Source organism: Anthonomus grandis, chromosome 18 (genome assembly GCF_022605725.1).
Source record: "Anthonomus grandis grandis chromosome 18, icAntGran1.3, whole genome shotgun sequence".
In the NCBI taxonomy this organism is placed as follows: Eukaryota; Metazoa; Arthropoda; class Insecta; order Coleoptera; family Curculionidae; genus Anthonomus; species Anthonomus grandis.
The window spans coordinates 8,585,651-8,606,096 of NC_065563.1; the positions used below are offsets into that span (position 1 = coordinate 8,585,651).

General features: G+C 34.9%; 3 protein-coding genes across 3 annotated transcripts; 1 reads left to right on the forward strand and 2 right to left on the reverse strand.

Annotated features, from left to right (window-relative positions):
• Positions 1-3,226: 3,226 nt before the first annotated feature.
• Positions 3,227-14,224, reverse strand: LOC126746924 (facilitated trehalose transporter Tret1-2 homolog). Its single transcript, XM_050455348.1, has 4 exons — positions 13,937-14,224; positions 13,733-13,880; positions 13,514-13,676; positions 3,227-4,298 (listed from the first exon to the last, which is right to left on the reverse strand). Exons 1-4 carry the CDS (start codon positions 13,986-13,988, stop codon positions 3,270-3,272), a joined length of 1,392 nt encoding a protein of 463 aa, XP_050311305.1. The 5' UTR covers positions 13,989-14,224; the 3' UTR covers positions 3,227-3,269.
• LOC126746925 (uncharacterized) lies at positions 6,779-8,970 on the reverse strand. Its single transcript, XM_050455349.1, has 2 exons — positions 8,345-8,970; positions 6,779-7,922 (listed from the first exon to the last, which is right to left on the reverse strand). The coding sequence occupies exons 1-2, from the start codon at positions 8,942-8,944 to the stop codon at positions 7,299-7,301; spliced, it is 1,224 nt and encodes a 407-aa protein (XP_050311306.1). The 5' UTR covers positions 8,945-8,970; the 3' UTR covers positions 6,779-7,298.
• A 3,739-nt stretch (positions 14,225-17,963) lies between the features above and the next one.
• LOC126746751 (facilitated trehalose transporter Tret1-like) lies at positions 17,964-19,769 on the forward strand. The gene is made up of 2 exons (XM_050455086.1): positions 17,964-18,131; positions 18,193-19,769. Exons 1-2 carry the CDS (start codon positions 18,098-18,100, stop codon positions 19,524-19,526), a joined length of 1,368 nt encoding a protein of 455 aa, XP_050311043.1. The 5' UTR covers positions 17,964-18,097; the 3' UTR covers positions 19,527-19,769.
• Positions 19,770-20,446: the final 677 nt, after the last annotated feature.

Genomic DNA, 20,446 nt, shown 5'->3' on the forward strand with positions numbered 1-20,446 from the left:
CTCCCTCTACAGCGAAAAATGCTCATCACAGACGATCAGGCAATGTAATACCCATTCGCTAACGGGTTTTTGGGTATGTACCGTTATCAACTGTCAGTACTGAATTTACTGGACGTCGTTCCGATATTTATTTCAGTTTACTGATTCAGTACTGAATGACGTTATAAATGCGTCAGTGACGTCATTAATCTTTACTGGATTGACTGAGGATAAAAGCTACTGTAGGTACAGTAAAATAGTGAAGGAATGTCAAAACTGTCAGAAATGTTGTTGATTTTGATTTCTTGAATCTTCTTGTTTACGTTGTGGGAATTATTTTCCAAGTTCAAAACATAAATTGTTCAAAATAAAAGCTATGGCTATGAACCCCAATAATGTAGCAGCCATGATAGTGGCAAACACCGTTTCCGTGTTATTATTAACTGATGATGAGGAAGATGAACTGGACCAAGAAGACTTTTATATTACCCAATTACAGGCTTAAGGACAAGCCCGTATTCGCGTTCCAAATTATTTGGAAAACGTGATAAACCTATATTTCGAAGAGGAATTTAGGATGCATTTCAGGTACCTAGGTACAAATTCAAAAGATAATATTATAGTATACTACATTACTAGTGAAGAAAGTGATATTTTTCACTCAAGTGGTGATGTTTTTGAAATTCACACGTGTATGAAATTTACTTTTTTTATGAGTAATGTAGGTATACATAATTTTTCCTAAAACCACAAATTTGCGCTCTTTAGCCCTTTACATTTTTTAGAAAACTCTTAATTGTGCACATACTGCACTGCAGAAAGTAAAAGGCACAAAAGTACATGTGTATTTTACTTTTTAACAGGAAATATGTTTTTTCGAAAGTTTTATAGGTTAGGTTATGTTGTGGTTGTGAAAACAGTGCTGAAAACTGTTCCTTTTTTGGAGCAAAACAGCACGCTGTATAAAATCGGAACGACAAATTACAGTAAAATCAGCACAGTACAATCCTGTACTGACAGTTGAAAACGGTACATACCCATTGATTCGAAAAATTGTACACGTCTGCACGTCGTTGTTTTAAGTGTAAATTACTACTGCTACAATCTATAGTAAAAAAATACTTTGTAAAAACAGCGAGTTTTACAACAGTTGCGATACAGGTGCAGTACGTCGAAGTTTGGTCGAAAATAAACGTCGTTGCAAAACCAACTAAATTTTGCACCGAAAACAACGTTGCAACTAGTGAAAATAATAGTAATCTCAACTTGTGTAGGTCACTGTAAATTGTTACTTGGGGACGTCAAAATGCGACTCGTCATATATAGATCAGAAAGCACGAAAAAGGACGTATTTAAGACGTCATTTTGTTACCCAAGAAATTAAGCATATAATATGGTATAACCAGAACATGTTTCATGGATCTAAGTACCTATATACCTTAGGGATATTTTTTATATATTGTGGTTTATTAAGAATGTATTTGTATATTCTCTAAAGATACATGTAAAAGATATATATTATATAATAGATGTTTATGAGACATCCATAGACTAATGGATACTAACTACTACTAACTCTTTATAACTCTTGGATATAGTCTAAATATCTAGTATATTCCAGATATAGGGGAAACTGGCCTAAAATGACATACTAGGGTAAAATGGCATATCGGCCACTTCTCTAATTTGAGACGTGGCAACGCTGTCGTAAATGACAAAATGTAATTGGTTTGCAGCTGTGACCTCAGTCGCGTCTACTTTGCGGGGCAGAATACACGTGTTTTTAAGAAATGCCGAAAAAAACTTTTTCCGAACCCGAAAACATTGTTCTGTGGTTTCCTAATTTCTCGATATCACTTGATGAGGTACAATGAGCCTAAGTACGGTTAGTCCAGGTAAAAAAATAGACCTTTTTCTTAATTTTGATGTGATTTAACCGATTTTTTTTTGTGTTTTTAATAAGTATTTGGGTCATTTCTAACACACTTATTCTTTGGGTAAAATGACATACACAGTATTGGTGTAAAACGACATAGGCATTAGGCTGAAACCTATACCTGTTTTTATGATTTCACAAAATATGGTTGGAAAGTATACGCGTAAATCGACGCGTCAAAATTAAGGTGAGGCAAGCATGAGCGAAGCTATTAAAGCGGTCCAAAACGGTGATCTGGGCTGGTTGGCGGCGTCTAAAAGATATGGTGTACCGCAGGCAACCCTTAGACAAGGGTTAGAATAAAAATAAAAGAATAAAAGGTTCTCAAAAAGGCTTGGGTCGTTATGGAACTACATTTTCTGCAGAACTTGAACGCGAGATAGTGCAATATATTAAGAAATTGGAAACATGCATGTTGTGTTCAGGCCAACACAACAGAAGTCAGGCAATTGACATTTGAATTAGCTGAAAGGAAGAAGTTACCCCACAGATTTGACAGGATTAAGAAAAAGGCTGGCTGGGATAGGCTTGTGGGCTTTAGGGGGCGCAATCCTGACATTTCACTCAGAACACCCGAAGCCACTTCAGCGGCTCGTGCGCAGGGTTTCAATAAGCCGTAAGTTGAAAAAATTTTCAATTTATTGGAACATACAGTAGCGGAACATAACATAACCTTTGACCGTATCTACAATGTTGACGAGTCTGCGCTTTCTACGGTTCAACGTCCGCAAAAAATTATGGCCACAAAGGGAAGAAAGCAGGTTGGTGCCATTACAAGTGCAGAACGGGGGGCACACACTTCTGTAGTTTGTGCTATGAATCCAATAGGTAATTTTGTGCCACCGGCTCTGATTTTTTCTCGAAAAAAATAGAAGCCAGAGTTAATTGATGACGCACCAGCTGGGACATTGGGCTTGTGTCAAGAATCGGGCTGGATGACAGGTCACCTGTTTTGTAAGTGGCTAAAACATTTTATAAAGTTTACACATTGATCTCAAAATAACAAAACCCTCTTACTGCTTGATGGTCACGTTAGCCACAAGCAATTGGAAGTTATTACGTTGGCTAAAGAAAATGGTGTCCTAATGATTTGCTTTCCTCCGCACTGCACACACCGATTACAACCCCTGAATGTCAAAAAATGAAAATTAACGTCTCCGAGCGTTTTTTTTTCGAACACACCCCTGAATTTTAAATGAATTTGTTCCAACTTGCGCGTCCTCACTGTATATGTTTGCTATGTGCTGGAAGCAGCTTTTATTAACTGTTAATTTAATATATCTGTAACTTGTGTAAATAAATAAAAAGGCGTTTATATTAAAAAGAAAAGTAAATTTTATTTATTAAATTTATATCACAGTTTATTCCTTAAAACGTTTTGAATCTCCAAAAAACTCTTTCCCTTGGTCTCCGGTAGCCAAAAAACAACAAAAAATACGGCCACGAACGACACCAAACCGAAAATCCAAAAGGGCACAAAAAACCCTATATGCTCGGCCAACATTGGAAATAGGGTGGCGATGCCGAACTCCCCCAAAAGTCCCAGGGACATCACCAATGTATTCCCCAAAGTCTTCACGGTGGGATCCAGAATTTCACTGGGATAATTGTAACTTATGGGGCACGTGCCTAATTGGAAAGACACCATGAATAACATGAGACAAACGATGGGCAGCCAAGTTATATACTCAACAGCTGCATGCCCTCGGTGCTGGAAGTAAAAGAATAATCCCAGAACTACTTGGGAGCATGCTATCAACATTAAGGAGATAACCAGTAAGGTTTTACGGTTAATTTTATCAATAATATAAGTGCTTAAAGCTATGCTAATCACTTGCACTGAAGTAACAAACATGACCGAAACGTTGCCCTTAAAAGGGGTCCTGGCCACATCGAAAATCTTCTGCGTATAATCCACAATGTAAATCAACCCGCTGAACTGCTGTAACACCATCAAAGTCAACGCTAAAACGAACGCAATAAAATTATATTTTCTCATAAACAATTCCACCCAGACATTCGAGATTTGCGAATCCTTGAACTCCTTAACGGCACGTATAATCTCATTCAGCTCCTCTTCGATATCATCTTTGCGCCTTAGTTGTTTCAGACTCCTTTGCGCCTCCTGGTTCTTTCCCGCCAGTACAAAATAGTACGGACTTTCCGGTACTAAAAGTCCGAATAGCACTAAAAACAATATACAAGGAGCTAAAGAGATTATGCTAAAAGTCGCTATGGTTACGCTCGGACCGATAATGCTCGAGGTGAAGTGGCCCAAGGAGATGAACAAGAGCATTATGGCCCCGATGGTGCCCCTGTTCTTAGGTTCCGAGATCTCAGACGCGTAGACTGGGATGGTGGCGAAGATACAGCCTTCTGTCAGCTGAAATCGAAAGATTTATATGAAGAAAATAATAAATAATAAATAAATATGACTTTAAATAGTGAAGAAATAAGTATATAATCAGTGCTTGTCAACAACAGAATGTAAACAAATAAAAATAAAAAATTAAAATTGAAAACAATAGTAATAAATGGAGGGTTTTCGATATGTAATCAAACCCTGAGGCGTGTGCCTGTTATCAATTTTAAACCTTTTACCCCCTGATGATGGACATCACTATGTCCGAAACATGTAGGGAATTTTAAGCTAACTAAATGTTTAATAAATAAGTGGAGGGAGAATGAAAGATTTTCATTTTATCTTAAATATGACTTTTATTTGACCAAATACCAATATATATGTCGGCTATACGTATTTTTCTAAGAACATTAACACGTTGACTGCCATGACATTTATATAAAAACCATTCTTAGACACCACTATGTCAAAATTGAAATAATTAGTCAAAATGGCTTACAATTTTTTTTACAAAATTTTTAATATTATATGTTATATTTTTTTTTTGTAAAAAAACAGCTTTTGAGTTATCTCGTGGTCGGGCGTCTCCGAGCAGAAGTTTCTTGCGGCGCCCAACCACGATAAAGGTCGGGGCACACATATCCGTACCGAGGACGCACCGTGCCCGCAGCGCAGCTCGGCCGTGTCTCGGTTGTCAACAACACTATAGTAATCATATGGCGAAGTCTTAACATCAGCGCACCCCATGCCCGAGCATGTACGAGTGGGAATAGTTTTGTTTAATTTTCAACGGTGACGGTGCGTTGTACGGTCTCGAACGAGCAATAAAATTTAGCTATTCAAAATGGAAATTGAAAGGTTAATAGAGGAAGTTTCCATCACTGTATGATCAAATAGTTCATCAGAAATAGTTCATATTGCAGTAGAGTTTTTAATTAAGTAGGAAAAAGGCAAATACTGTTTGACTCTACTAAATTAGTGCCTCTAATAAACAATGTAATGCCTATTTAAACTTCTTTTAAGAGTGCATAAAAAACTCGGCTATTTTGGGTGGAGGCTTCAATTTATATGATTATCAAAATATTAATTAACTGCTATACGAAAATGGAACTAAATATATATAATTTTTAAAACTTCCTGCTTTGGGAACCGCCACTTATGGTACGCAGATATGGCACTAAATGATCCTTAAAAACTCTTGTAAGCAAATAATACGTACGGAAATGGCACGACACCAAAACAACACCACATAACGACAAACACAATTTAAAATTCTTACATTAATCAAAATTAAAAAGTTTACATGATAAAAACTAAAATTTAAAAGTTGATATTAGAAAGGTTGACCTTGTTGGCTTTTATCTTTTATTTTATAATGTAAATAACTTACCTCAAACACACCGATAGCCTTTCTTTTGGCGTTACTGATAACCTCCAAAAGGTATCTTTCCTCATCAATTTTTTTTCCAATTTTTTCAGTAGCTTACGAAACGTGGATTGTGTCATTCTTAAGTACTGATAAAATTTTGTCTCGTCATCCATCAGATGAGGAAATAGTGTGCTGAATTCTCCTTCTGTAGTTCTTGCTTTCCAAGCACCGTGTATCCATTTTCTTCTCAACTTTTTCTTTTTATTTCTGACTTTGTTTTCTTCCTCTTCATCCAATGCAATAGCTAGCATTGCTAATTCACTATTACCAAATTTCGAGAACATTTTTCTTTGAAATAAATTCAATGTACCAACCCAATTAAGTTTCGATCCAAACTGAATACTTTGAAGTGCGTCGTGACCGTCCAATTAGATGCGGGATGCGGCCGTGTGTCGGAGATGTGTGTTTTGGGAGTAACGCACCGAGACACGGCCGAGCTACGCTGCGGGGACGGTGCGGTCTCGGTACGGATATGTGTGCCCCGACCTTAACTCGTTAAGCGGAGAGATGGTAATTACGTGGCGGCACAACCTTTTTCGCTCGCAGAAGCAGGCAGTGCAGTTTACTGGCGGCTAGCGGCAAGTTTTCCACTTTGGCTTTCACATTGCGCGCACGCGTTAACATTTGGCGCGATATTTAAATAGAGAAATATACTTAAATAACGTGCATAGGATTAAAGGAGAGGTTAGAATTTAGAACTTTTTATTTTTAGTTTATATTCACACTATACACCAGGTGTATTTTAGTTTATATAAAAAAATGCGCTGAAACTTGAAGTCGAAATCTAAAATCGCAAAAAATGATTTTAAATATATATACCCTAATAGGGTATTGGTATGTCAGTAAAAATATTAAATTGGATTAATTTTAATTAACCCATACTATAGGAAAATTGAACTTTAAGATTTCCATTAAGATTTTGGAAATATAATTGTTTTTAGCGTTTTAATATTTTAACGCTTAAAATACGTTTTAAATTAACGCCTTTCGTTACATTTTCTTTTAGTTCGAGCATAAACATTATTTTGAGAGATAAAAATGTAATATGTTAAGAGCTCTTTTTAACATAATTTTTTTAAAGAAAAATTAAAAATAAAACTACTTTTATCTAACATAAAATCAAATTTTATGTTATATAGATTTAATAACATATTAAAATAAACAGCTAAATTATTCTCCAAGTAGCATATTTAGTGAAATTTTATTGACTTCTTCGCTATCCGGTTTCGTTATCCCATATTTTTTTGAGCCTCCTACATGTTTCTTTTTCTTCTTAAACATTCGTCGTTGTTGAGCAATCTTCTTATTATAAGGTATGACATTTTTATTTATTTTGCTATTTTGTTTATTCCTTAAATCTCTGAATGCTCTTATTTTGACAAGGGAAACTAATGTTTGTTTTGCTATATCCAATTCTTCATAACTTTCAAGACTGTTAATAGTTTCTGATATTTCCAGTTTTAATTTCTCTTTGTCATTTTTAAAATTTTCAATTTGGTTTGCCTTTTAAAATTTTCAATTTCAGGTTTTATTTTTCAGATAATACATATAGTTACCTACCATAATACTGCCCCATTTTCTGATAACAGATTTTAAAAACCTGCATAGAAGGTGTAAATGTGTTTGCACATGTTCCATTTGATTGAAGAATCCAAGCAAGAACAGGTATACCTATGAATATATTTATTTTGACACTGACTACACACCAATTTGCAGTTACAATCTATCTGCCGTTCTTCAATTTGATATAGATCATTTGTGGACGATGATGGTATAACCCAGCCATTTTTATTTACTATTACTGAAGACACATTTAAGGTTTCACTGGTTTTATGTCTAATTCTTAATTCTTTTAATTTGCTGGAAACTTTTCCCTTATTTAAGACAATTAAACGATTAAATAGCTTGTCCCTGACAAACTTCATTAAAATATAAATAGCATAGTCAAGGCGCTTATTTATTTTTCCGTTTAAGTAAATATACTTTATACTACGATGCATATTCTCTATATGCATATTTGTGTTAATGCCAGTATCCATTCGGTAGCAGTAGGCCCATGAAGCAATATTTTGGGTGTAGTATTTTTCAAAATAATTAGCAAAATCTGTAGTATCTTGATCTTCTGACAAATTCGTTAGAAAGGCACTAATCATTGTGGAAAATGCATTCTTGTCTGTTTCCTGGAGTAATGTCCGAAGTTTTTTATATACTGCCACCTAAAATAAAGAGAAACATTATTTGAATTTGTGTTACTTAGTTGAATTGTTACCGAGTGAAAACCACAAAAATAATAATTTTAAAAAATCCTTAAATCCAATCAACATTTGAAATAAATAAAAATAAAGCATATTATGACATTTTTTAGTGTGAAGTATACTCGCTCTTTAAAACTTTATATAAGGATTCAGGTTTACAAAAATTACCAACTAGTCAGCTCATATTTAAAATTAATGGGCAATATTAAATAAAGATAATAATAGGACTAAGTTCTCATTGTTTTTTGAAACAATCTTACTCATTATGACACATGACTGCTATTACATTATCACTGGAATTTTTTTGAAAAAAAAATCATGTAAAAAGTTAAAGTTAGAAAACTTTCTAAACCTATGACTTATTAAAGTTTTTATGAACATACCTGCTTTTCTCTTGAAATTATTGTTATCAAGTTGGTACGCCAAGCTCGATCCAAATGCCAAGCGCAATAAAGTCTGTGGAGAGGCATTTCCATTACCATAATCCAAGCATTATAGAAAACTGGAGCCATAAAGACCTTTGGTTTCAAAGATCTTTCCAAACGATCTTTTACAGACTTAAAAAATATTTGCATCATGTGTTCATCAGATCGGTTTGAAATCAGAAAAGCACATGGAAAACCTTCACGCATATCATCCAATATTAATATGGTAGTGAGGTTAAATCCATACATATTTAAGCCAAAAGTTTCGTCAATACAAATACAGTCATCACCATATCTATCTAACATTTCAAGCTGACCTTGATTCATAATTATCAATGCAAAATCATCTTTTTTTAATAAAGGGTATTTATTGCAACATTCTTCTTGAGCTTTGTAGAATAAAACACATCCTGTGTTGTCAATTTCTTTCATCCAGGGATCTAGACTTATCGCATCATTACTGTGTCTACAGGTTTCATTATTCAGGTTAAAACTTCTTTCTATATTATATAAATCCTTATTTGTTAGAAGGTGACACCTCTTCAAAGTACCACTCATTGATTCCCTGACTTTATCTAAAATCTGTTCAAATGGTATTTTAGCTGTAATTTGTACAGCCAAATTACTCCTTTCAGTATTATTTAAAATTAGGTGACTCATATCAGTAGTATGTCCTACATGCGTTCTTATATATTGGATTTCAATCCTTCCATCGATTTCCTCTTTAACAGAAATTTCTGCAGGGCAGTAGCCATCAATTTTTTTTGAGCCCTGGGTTTTTAAATGGCGCGAATTATTTCCTTTAGATTGGTAAAATCCAGAGCGATGGCATTTATATTTTGTGCAATTAATTTTTTTATTTTTATTGGTTCCATATGCATTTATAAATAGTTCATGTGTTTTGGTTTCCTCATTATTTTTCCAGATGTAAAACTCCTCTAAACTGATAAAATAAAATTGCTCTGTTATAATATCAATATCATGTCTCATTTTAAAATGTTTTAACAAATCGGGTTTGCTAAAAAATTCTACATCAGATTTATTTTTGCACAAAATGCACTGTAAACCACTACCTTTTTTTTCTTTATGTATTTTTTTGTGATATTTAAAATGACGTAAGTGAGTAAAATGCTTTTCACATTTATCGTATTCATTTGCATATTTTTTTGGCTTAGTAAGTTCAGTCAATTTTTCTAAAACAAGAAATAAAAAATATAATGCTTAAACTTAACCACTCTAAAATTTATTACCTTTATGATATTTTTTGACATGTTGAGTTAGATTGGAAAATTTAACAAATATCTTATTACATTCATTACATGTCGCATCAATTTTAAATCTCTTTAAAGGACCTAACTCTTCAACTTTACCTAAAATGTTAATAGAGAACTTCCTAAACATCTCTTAAGATTAAGAAAGGCTATTTCTTACCTGGATGAAATTTCTTTACATTAAATGCTCTCAAATTATATCGTTCACCAAATGTTTTTTTGCACGTTTCACAGATTATATTCATTTTTACACAGAATAATATTCAAAATTGTTCCAATTATACTTATTTACCTTTAAAAACACAAACACAATTAATATTAATTTTTACTTTTACCAAACACTCAAGTACATGTCCAAAAACAACAACAAAAATGTTAGGTTATGGTTCACCAGATTTATGCGCAAACGTACAATGCGAAAGCCAAAGTGGAAAACTTGTCGCTAGCCGCCAGTGTGCAGTTTAGTTAGTGTTAGCATAGGGCTAGGATTGTAAACGTGTGGACTATTGGTTATTGCTAACGGTTTTTAGTTGTTTTCGACATATATTTATTGTTGTTTGAGCTACTTGAGCATAAAAATGTCGCGAAAACGTCCTTTGAATTACCGTCACCTTGAGAATTTTGCCGCAATGGATGAGAATGAGTGGGGCAGTTTCCTAAAGGATAATTCGGATGAGGACCCGGAATATGAAATGTCTAGTGAACAACAGACTTCAAGTGAAAGTGATCAGGATCAAAAATCTAATCCAATTTGTGGAAGAATCACATTTAGATCCTGAGTGGATTGACATTGCGGACGAGCACATTGAAGATGAGCTACCAGAAGTGCCAGACTAAGACGCAGAGTGGTTTGACATTGAGGAGGAGCCACCACATTTTGACTTTTTGGTAAATGATGTTGGATTTATGTCTCAAGAACCAGTAACGATAAAATATCTTGTAAATTTATTCTTTTCTAATGAGTTTTTAAGCTATTTGGCATAACAAACAGATTTGTATGCGACTCAGGAGATCGCAAAACATCCTTTGACAAGGTTCTCTAGATTGACCAGATGGGTCGAAACCACCCCAAATGAACTGCAAATATTTTTCGGTCTTCTTTTACATATAGGTCCATGTAGTTTCCCATCTATTGATCATCTATTGATCATGGTCTCAACATATCATGTACAAGATGCCCTTTTGGCGCCAGGTTATAAGCAGAAATTGGTTTCAGTTACTGTTGCGTTTTTTGCATTTTGCTGACAATTCGGGAGTGACTGAAGATCGTTTATTTAAGATTAGACCAGTCATCATCTCAACAAAATAATGCTATGGATCACTATGTTCCAGACAAAAATTTATGCATTGATGAATCAATGGTCTTATGGCGTGGCAGGCTTATTTTTAGACAATATATTAAAAATAAGAAGCATAAGTACGGGGTAAAATTATATGAACTATGCGAATCTGCTGGCATGGTTCTAAAAATAAAAGTATATTTCGGAAAGTCAGAAGCTATCGAGAATGATTTGGAGCATACTGCAAGTGTGGTTCTTCACTTAATGGAAAATTATTTAGACAAGGGTTATGTACTCTATACTGATAATTTTTATAATTCAGTAGGCTTAACTAATAACATGACAGCGAAAAAAATATATATTTGTGGTAATCGAAAGGGAAATCCAAAGTATGTCGTTTCGAAAAAAAGCTAAAAAAAGGCGAATGTATATGGCAAAGACGCAAATCAGTAGTTGTTTGCAAGTGGAAGGACAAGCGAGAGGTATTGACAATTTCAAATATGCACAAAGTACAAATGATTGAAGTGCGCAACAGGAACGGAAAAGTTTCTGTGAAACCTAATATAATAAAGGACTACAATGCAGAAATGTCAGGTATTGACCAGTCCGATCAAATGCTAAGTTACTAGAGCGCACTAAGAAAAACCATTAGATGGTCGAAAAATATTGCATTGCATATTCTCGAAATATATATACATAACGCCTACTTGCTGTTTCGTAAATCGACCGGAAGCAAAATAAAATCTTTAAAATTTAGAGAGATGTTTGTGTCTACTCTTCTCGGTGATAAAATGCCTAAGTCCAGCAGCGGGATTTTCACTATTTGGAAGGTATACCACCAACCGAAGAAAAAAACGACCTACAAGAGCTTGCCGTGTATGTACTTCGAATAAACTTCGACGAGAAACACGTTATTTCTGTCCTGTCTGTGAAGAAAAATCAGCCTTATGTGTGGAAAATTGCTTCAAGGATTACCACCTAAAGTAAAAATGACTAAACAGGATTTTTTAGACAATTTCTTTTTATTATTTTTTTTTGTAAACTTCATATTATTATCTTAACTATCTGTAAACACTAGCAATTAAGTTTCCCTATTTCTAAGGCACAGTTTATGTTTTTCCGCTTTTTGTTAGAACTAAAAACATTTTTAGTTCTAACAAAAAGCGGAAACGTATAAGATAAGGATTTGTTTTGATTAGTATTAGGCTTGGTTCCATTAATTATTTTTATGAGTCTGGGTTCATGTTGATTTTTAGTGAAGTTTATTTAGAAATAAAATAAAGGACCTGGCTCAATATGTTTTAAGAGATATCAAGAGAGTGGTACGAAGCCAGAAACGAATGCTTGGAGAAGCATAAAGGAAAAGAAAAGACTACTTTTGAGAGAACTGATGATAGACAGACCGGCTTCGGATCACTAGTTCTTTTATTTAATTCGCGACGGTACTTTTATTATTTTATTTAGTTATAGACGCTAGTTTATTTGTTTATTTAGTGTATTTGTCTGTAATTCGTATTTATTGGTCAATATTGTAAAATATCCTAAAGTAATTTAATATATTTAATAAACGTAAATTTTATAAACACCCTGTATTCGTTTAAAAGTGTCTCAATCGCCCGAGAATTATCTTACATCCTTGAAAATCTATACCCTAAACATAAATAATAATATAAGCAGAGATTGAGAGAGACCCAAAAAAAGTAAAAGAGGAAGTGAGTGCTAGCACTTCGGCTTGTAAAGAGCCATGTATAAGAGTGGTCATAGTTGACCAGGTGTGGTGGTGTTTGTCCACTAGGTGGATATTAGAACGGTTATGGTTGTTTTGTGCACAGGTTAATCATGTCGACATGTGAGTAATATTTTATATTGTTGTTGTATAAGTCCATGGCTAGAGTTTTATGGTATACCAGAGTTTGTCGCTGTTTAGCGAGGTATTACCAGGTGTAGCAATCGACAGGGATGCCCTCTGAGCGCGCAGTTCGTTCGAGTTGGTCTTGTGAGTTATAGAGGGCCCTCACTTGTCTTCTCGATTGACACATTTGGATTCTAAGATCTCGGTATATGTTATCTTAGTTTCCGAGTGTTGAGATGCTTACTGCTTAGCGGCAGTGGAGCGTCTGGGGTAGCCTTAACTATTTTAGGGGAAACTAGCTAGTCGTCGAAGAAAGAAGATATATATATATATATATATAAATTATTAGCAAACATAAAGTAACTATATTGATGGTTGTTGGCATGACTGAATTAAGGGGACCGAGGTTCCCCGGTGAGTAAACTTAACCTTTATTAGATGGGTCAGTACAGTAAATTGTAAATATTTTTGTTTCATGGTACTCTCAATCTCTTGCTGTATACATGGTGGAGCTGGCTGAATGAATTGCATTGTCAATACTCACGTAAGTTTAATTTTAAAAATACCCAAATTTTACAATATAGTAATTAACTAATTATTATTATTATTATTCTAAGTATGCAAGAAGCACCACTACATAAGAAAGAACTTTTGCAGACAATTCAGGGGGTACCTAACTAAATGTGGTAGACCCAAAAAACAAATATTGCAAAACTATACTTACCCCAATTAGAAACCTGGCAGTATAAAAATGCCAAACTTCACTGGCAAAAATAATAATAAAATTCCCCAATATCATCGGCAAAGCGAATATGAGCAACGTATATTTTCTTCCGATTTTTTCCGCTGAAACCTCCGTCATAAATGGGCTAATTACTGCTCCCAAACTGAAAAAACAAATAAATTATTATACGTTGCCTATACAAAATCCTCTTGGGCTCGCCTTAGAAGTGACGCTATCCATGATTCTTCGTGTATAGTAGTAGGAGTGGACAGTGGATTATTTTCTGGATCCACATGCCCACTCAGTTTCGGGAGCGCTGGTGAAGACCATCCGTAGCCCAAACCTCCTCCATAGCTCAGCAGATTTACTAATTTGCAAATAAACGTATTTGATACTTTATTAGGGCGAATTCATAAGACTTACTAGCAAATGCTGCAAAAAAAGTGAACCAACTTGACGGCAAAACAAAATGCATTATACAGGGTTGATAATACTGAAAATTATTGTTACATTTTATTAGTTGAACCGATCCCAGCCGTTTATTAATGTAAATTCTCGTTTATAACTGAAACACCTTGAGTCGATTGCTGCAACTAGTGGAACAAAATAATAAATATGTAATTCGTTTTTTTCTTCTAATTCTAATTAAAATAAAACGCGATCGAGTGAAACAAGAAATATATACTATTTGTCACTGCCTGCTCTTATTGAATATGTGAGAATTTCGAGTTAATCGCACTTTGTTTATTTATTTGGTTGTTAGTGTGTATATGATAGTGAAAGTTTAACTCGCTATAAGAAAAAAAGAAACCGGTTTCATGGATGTTATACAGGCCGTCCCAAAGTAGTAAATGAGTATTTTATATGTCTAACTCACCCTGTATATGATTGTTATTGTGTCAAGGTTGGGCTATAAATCAATATTAATTGTAAGAATTGAATATAAATAAATTTAAAATATGAGGTTTTAAAAAAAAATTTTGGTCTGATTTTTCATCTTAGTATCACAAGTGAAAATGTCGCCATAAAATGGTGTTTCTCGTTTATAAATATATAGTAATAATTAATCACGTAAGTGAGAAGTAAGATGCGATAGAATTTTAAGTAAATTAAAATAAATTTTTTACTTCTCCAGCAGGTCCAGTTATTGCCAGTTCAACTGCCTGAAAAAAATAGAAGCACTATAGATTTTTATGGATCTCTGGAATAAACCAGAAACCAAATTTGTAAACTTTTTTTCTGTGCTGCAAATACTGATCCAGCAAAAGCAGAATGTTCAAAGATCGTAAGTCGTTTAGGAGGAAAAGACACCACCCTGATCATCACCCTCTTTGTGTTGGAGTTGTTTATCTACAACAACACCAAGAAACGCAATTAAAGGACATAAGAAGAGACTAATTCCGATGTAGCCAAAAGAAACCCAGTTACTATATATGTAAAAATGATATTGATGTCGAAAAGTTGATTTAATTTAGTTACTTATTAGCAATAAGATAACTGACCCAAATAAGGCCACGTTAAGGCGTCATTTTTTTTTCATTAACATTACTTACCAAACCCGACAGAAATCACAAATGCTTAAAGTATTGTGCCACTATTAGTTAAATATTAACCATTTATTTATTTTTTATAAAGTGATGGTTATTGCGTAAAAGGAAGAGGCTTACCATTGGCCTTATTTGGATCACTATGTCCATAATAAGGTCACCATTTAAAATAATTTAAAAATATGGAATTCATTTAGGAAAATATTTTTTATTAAGGCATGATGTAACAAAAAAATAAAACTAAACTTTTAAAATAACTTCTAAAAAAAATAATTATATTAATACCTGATGGTGACTCTAAATGCTCTAAGACGAGCAACGAGGTCAAACGAACTGCAGCTTTTCTTCTTTGGTTAGACCGACACACGCTTCGTGCACATAGACGGAGCATAAACAGAATTCGCGCATGTCCAACACCTCATCTCTGTCGCAAAGGAAGCAATACCATGATTCTTTAGCTTCGTTTTTCTTTTTATCTGATATTTTTTTTATTTTCATCTTACCCTTTTTAAAATTTGTGGCAGACAAACTCGTTTTGCCAACAAATTTGTTTTGAATAAGTCCCTGTTAACAAGTTGAGCAGATGAGTTGCATCTAGGCTTATCTGAGGTTTTGATCTCAGGAGTTGGGAGTAAATCCGAGAAACTGGAAGAATTCAGTAAGTCATTCGTAGATGGTTCTGTTGTAGGCTTTCTCTGGGTATTTTCAGGCCAGTGTTAGCATATGATGGTTTTGGTTCCATATGTGGATTATTAACTTGCTGATAATAAGCAGGTGTCTTATTTGGTCTAAGATTTTTTCGTTGCTCTGGACGTCAGAGATTTTTCACATCCAAAAACTAAAGCAAGCATGATCTCTGTCTCAATATGATTGTACATTTGTTGCGTCTCTGTTAAAGAAACCGAGGCAAACTCAACTGGATGGTCATCTTGCATTAATACAGCACCTAGATCATAAGGGCTAGCGCCTACCGTTAAAACAGTTTTTTCTAAAGGGTCAAAGAATGACAAAACTGGCGCAGACGTTGCTAAGTTTTTTAAACGGTTGAAAGAATTGTTTTCATTTTCTGACCACTGCCAATCTTAACACATAAACCGAAAGCTCTACTGATTTTTTATCAAAATCACAGAGAAGATTAAATTTCCCTAATATAGCTATTCTGTGACCAGAGTATGAGAGCAAAATTGAAGAGCACTTTAAAATGTCACTAGTATTTATATTTAACACTTTAAAGTCTTTGTAAGTCAAGATGTTAACTTGGCTTCCAGTGCCAATTTTTAAGCTTATTTTAGACTGTTCAATAACCACAGTTTCAAACCATTCCACAGCATTGACATTTGGATTTATTACAGTCCAAACGACATTATCACTTTCTGAAGATACCGATTTTTCACTCTCAGAACTTGTGTCACAAATGTCCCTTTCTGCATCGACTCCATGTACTTGGTATTTTCTGTTACAGTACCTTCTATAATGTCCTTTATGATGGCATTTAACATACTCGATTATATGCAGGGCATTGGTTTTTTGCATATCTTGAACCACAACTAGAACAGGTTTTTAATTTAAGATCTTTACCAAAATTTGATGACTCAGAACTATCCTGAGACTGCTTAGCATACCCAGATGTTGAACTTTTATGATACGTAACCTCAGCTTTTCCTGGCCCTTATTTATGTTCCCTAAGTTTAACAGAGTGTACAGCTTGATCTTGTGCCTGAGAAATTTCTTTTTGATTAGCAACACTAGCTTCCATTGACCTACATATTTTTATTGCTTCCGAAAGCTTTAAATCAGCTTCCTGTAAAAGTCTTTCCTGTATTCTGCTATCCTTAATACCCAAAAACAATCTATCTCTAATTACTTTGGCTGTTGATCCCTCTTAAAAAATTTAAAATGCTCATAAATAAGATTTTTAAGAGGGTTACAGTAAGCATCAAATTTATCTAAAATAGCTGTGAGTCTGATTTTGTCCTCCGTCTCCGAATATTCAAAAGTATTATAAATTCCTTGATCCCCAATTATATTTAGAAGGGTTGCAATTTTAATATAATCACCTTTATTTGATTTTCCACTAGCCAAAATGTAATTCTCAAACTACTGTTTCCATAATTTCCATATGACGCTAAGTCACCAGAGAAGTCAAGCTCACTGGGTGTTTTGCTCTCAGACATTTTATCTATTATCCTGCTTATAATATACTGGGTTGGTAAAAATATTTTAATCGTATTAAATTTTGTAAAATGGATTGTATTTTATATGTAGCTTTTTTTATGCTAAATAAAGATTATTATTATTAAATCTCGGAGGATCGTTATTAAATGCTGTTCGTCAACTGTAGGGAGTACCACTTCATAAGCAGAATAACTTTTGCAACCTATTGAGGCTGTAAATGAGGAGTAAGATGCGGTAGAAACCTAAATAATTGACTTTTAACCCACTTTACAACTTGATTCTCTGTCTCAGTTCCAAAGCATAGATGATCGCTAGATCGTAATTAAATGGTGTTCTTTGTCTGTAGGGAGTATCACTACATAAGAAAAACTTTCGAAATAACTAAGGATGTAAGTATGTAGTGAGACGCGCTCAAAAAATTTTATTTTACTTATCCAGATGTTGGCATGATTCTTCATCCTACTTCTATAAATCCTGGATGATCGCTGTGAAGTAATGATCCTTGTCTGTAAGAAGCACCACTTCGTAAGAAAAAAACTTTTCCAGTCAATTGAGCCTGTAAGTGAAACGTGAAAGGCGTTGAAACCCTGCAAATTGATTTCCAACTTGTTGACCACCCTGTATCGCACAAATTGTTTAAAAACCAATTAATATAATTGATAACGCCTAACTTTGCAAACGCAATAATAAAACATTATCTCTACTAAAAATACGAATTTCTCAACCAATTATTCAATAAAAAGAAACCTCTTTTGCAACCGAATCCGGAGACGCCAGTGCTCGAGCAAATGAAAATTTATCGATAAGTTTATTTAGTTTATATATTTTTTCGTTTGTTATTGCGATTAACGAACAAAAAAAAATGGGGGGACAAGTGTATTTTGCCGTATTCGCTGGTAAGAATTCTATATAAAATTATTTTTTTCGGCTATACTTCACCACTCAATTCATTCACAGTGAACCTGGTGGTCTTCTCGGTAGCGGGCTGCTGGTCCTGGACCTCACCGATGATCCCGAAATTCCAGAGCACGGATCCCCACCTCAACCCTCTGGGCCGCCCCGCCACTACCCTGGAAACCAGCTGGATCGCCTCCATTATGAACCTGGGAGCGATCGTAGGACCATTCATCGGCGGTTACTTATCCCACAACTACGGCAAAAAAACCTCTTTGCTCATCATGACTACCCCCATACTGGTTTCCCATGCCCTTTGTGCCATAGGGGATGACATTTATTACTTTTTATTCGCCCGATTATTAATCGGATTATCAGCCGGTACGATTTACAGCGTCGTACCTGGATACGTGGGTGATGTTTCCGAGGATAAAGACAGGGGGTTCCTTGGTAGCCTAATTGGGGTATTTAACTGTTTGGGGATGCTCTTTATGTTCGCGGTGGGGCCTTATTTGTCTATTAAGTGGTTCAGTGTAGCTAACATGGTGACCCCCGTGGTTTTTTATGTGGTTTTTGGGGTGTTTACCCCCTCGAGTCCCTACGATTTGCTTAAGGAGGGTAAAGTGGTGAAAGCGGTTGAGTCTTTGATGAAGCTGCGCGGCACAGCTGCGGAGGACGTGCAAAAGGAGCTAAAGTATATTAGGGAAACCATTGAGCAGTCTGGGCAGAACGTTAATGGACTATCACGCATCCTAAAGACTCGCTCTTACGTCAAAGGATTGATAGTCAGCAATGGCTTAATGGTGTTTCAGCAACTCTCCGGTATTTGCGCAGTATTAGGTTACTTGCAGCACATATTCGAATCTTCCGGCAGTTCCCTTCCGGCCACTTACTCGGCGATGCTTGTCGGGGTGATTCAGCTTATGTCAGCTACGGTAGGCGCTCAGCTCGTGAGTAAAACCGGCCGCAAGGCCCTCATAATGGTCTCAAATGTGTTTGGGATGCTCGGCCTAATCGCCCTGGGGGTTTTCTTCTACTTAAAGGACGATCTGAGTGTGGATGTTAGTGCCCTAGGGTATTTACCCATAAGTAGTCTGGTTATTTATATATTGGTTCTTAACGTGGGTTTGTCCATACAGCCATGGGCCATGTTAGCCGAGCTGTTCCCCCCGGATATTAAAGCGATTTCCGCTACGATTTCCACATTTACTTCGTTTAGTTTGTCGTTTATTACGACTTTGGGATTTCCGTTTATGGCCGATTCGATCGGTTTGGCATGTACTTTTTGGGTGTTTGCCGCCATCTTATTCCTTGGGAGTATTTTCACTTTTCTGGTGGTACCGGAAACCGGAGGTAAAAGTATTGAGGAGGTGCAGCACGTTTTAGCTAGATCATGACGTCCCCGGAAGTGTTGCCTCTAATAAAACAATTATTTACTTAATAATACATTCTTTATTATAACTAAATCACAATAGTTTGTATTAAATGTTTATAATATATGCTCGAAATAAATATAAAAATAACTGGAAATACAGAATCGAGTGCAATCACAGCTAGACTAGGTATATAATATCATTTCTTTTACCAAACATTATAATAATAACAATGGTAATATATAATATTGTAAAAATTGAATAATATATAGCGATAATTGTTTTTTTTTGGTTTTGGGGGTACATTTTAGATTATTGTTACTATTATTATTATATGGACTTTACCCTGTAGAATGTACCCCCAAAATGGTACATAGAGAGGTGTTCCTTTAACATTGAACGACTAAAATGAACATTTGTGAGAAAAACAAAAGAAACACCCTATACAGGGGGGCGTGTTTTAGCAAGCTTAAGCATGGGATGAGTTTTGGCGCCAAAATATTTGAAAAATTTCAGGCACAAGTTTTTTGAAATAGGGGTTTTTTTCGAGGTTATTTGAGCTCTATTTAAAAATAAATGCAATTTTCTTCGAGTCACTTTTCTCTCCCGAAAAGATGACGTAATCGGATTTAAAATGCGACGTTTCGGTTGGAGGCTGACGTCGTCAAGTTTGTTTTTTAAATACGGATCTGAATTTTGAAGTACTCTTAATGATAAACCGAATTTTTATAGTACAATTGTACGTCTTAAGTAAATTCAAATTCTCATCTCGCTCTAACCCATTATTCATGGCATAAGTTGTCTTTATTAGATGATTTACTAAAAAAAAAAAATTCGTTTGCATAAACGCAATGTGTTAGACAAAGAGAAACTTATGGTCAACATAGTGTGTTGGAGATAGAGTCTAATTTAAACTTTTCGCATAAAACTAAGGTTTATCTATA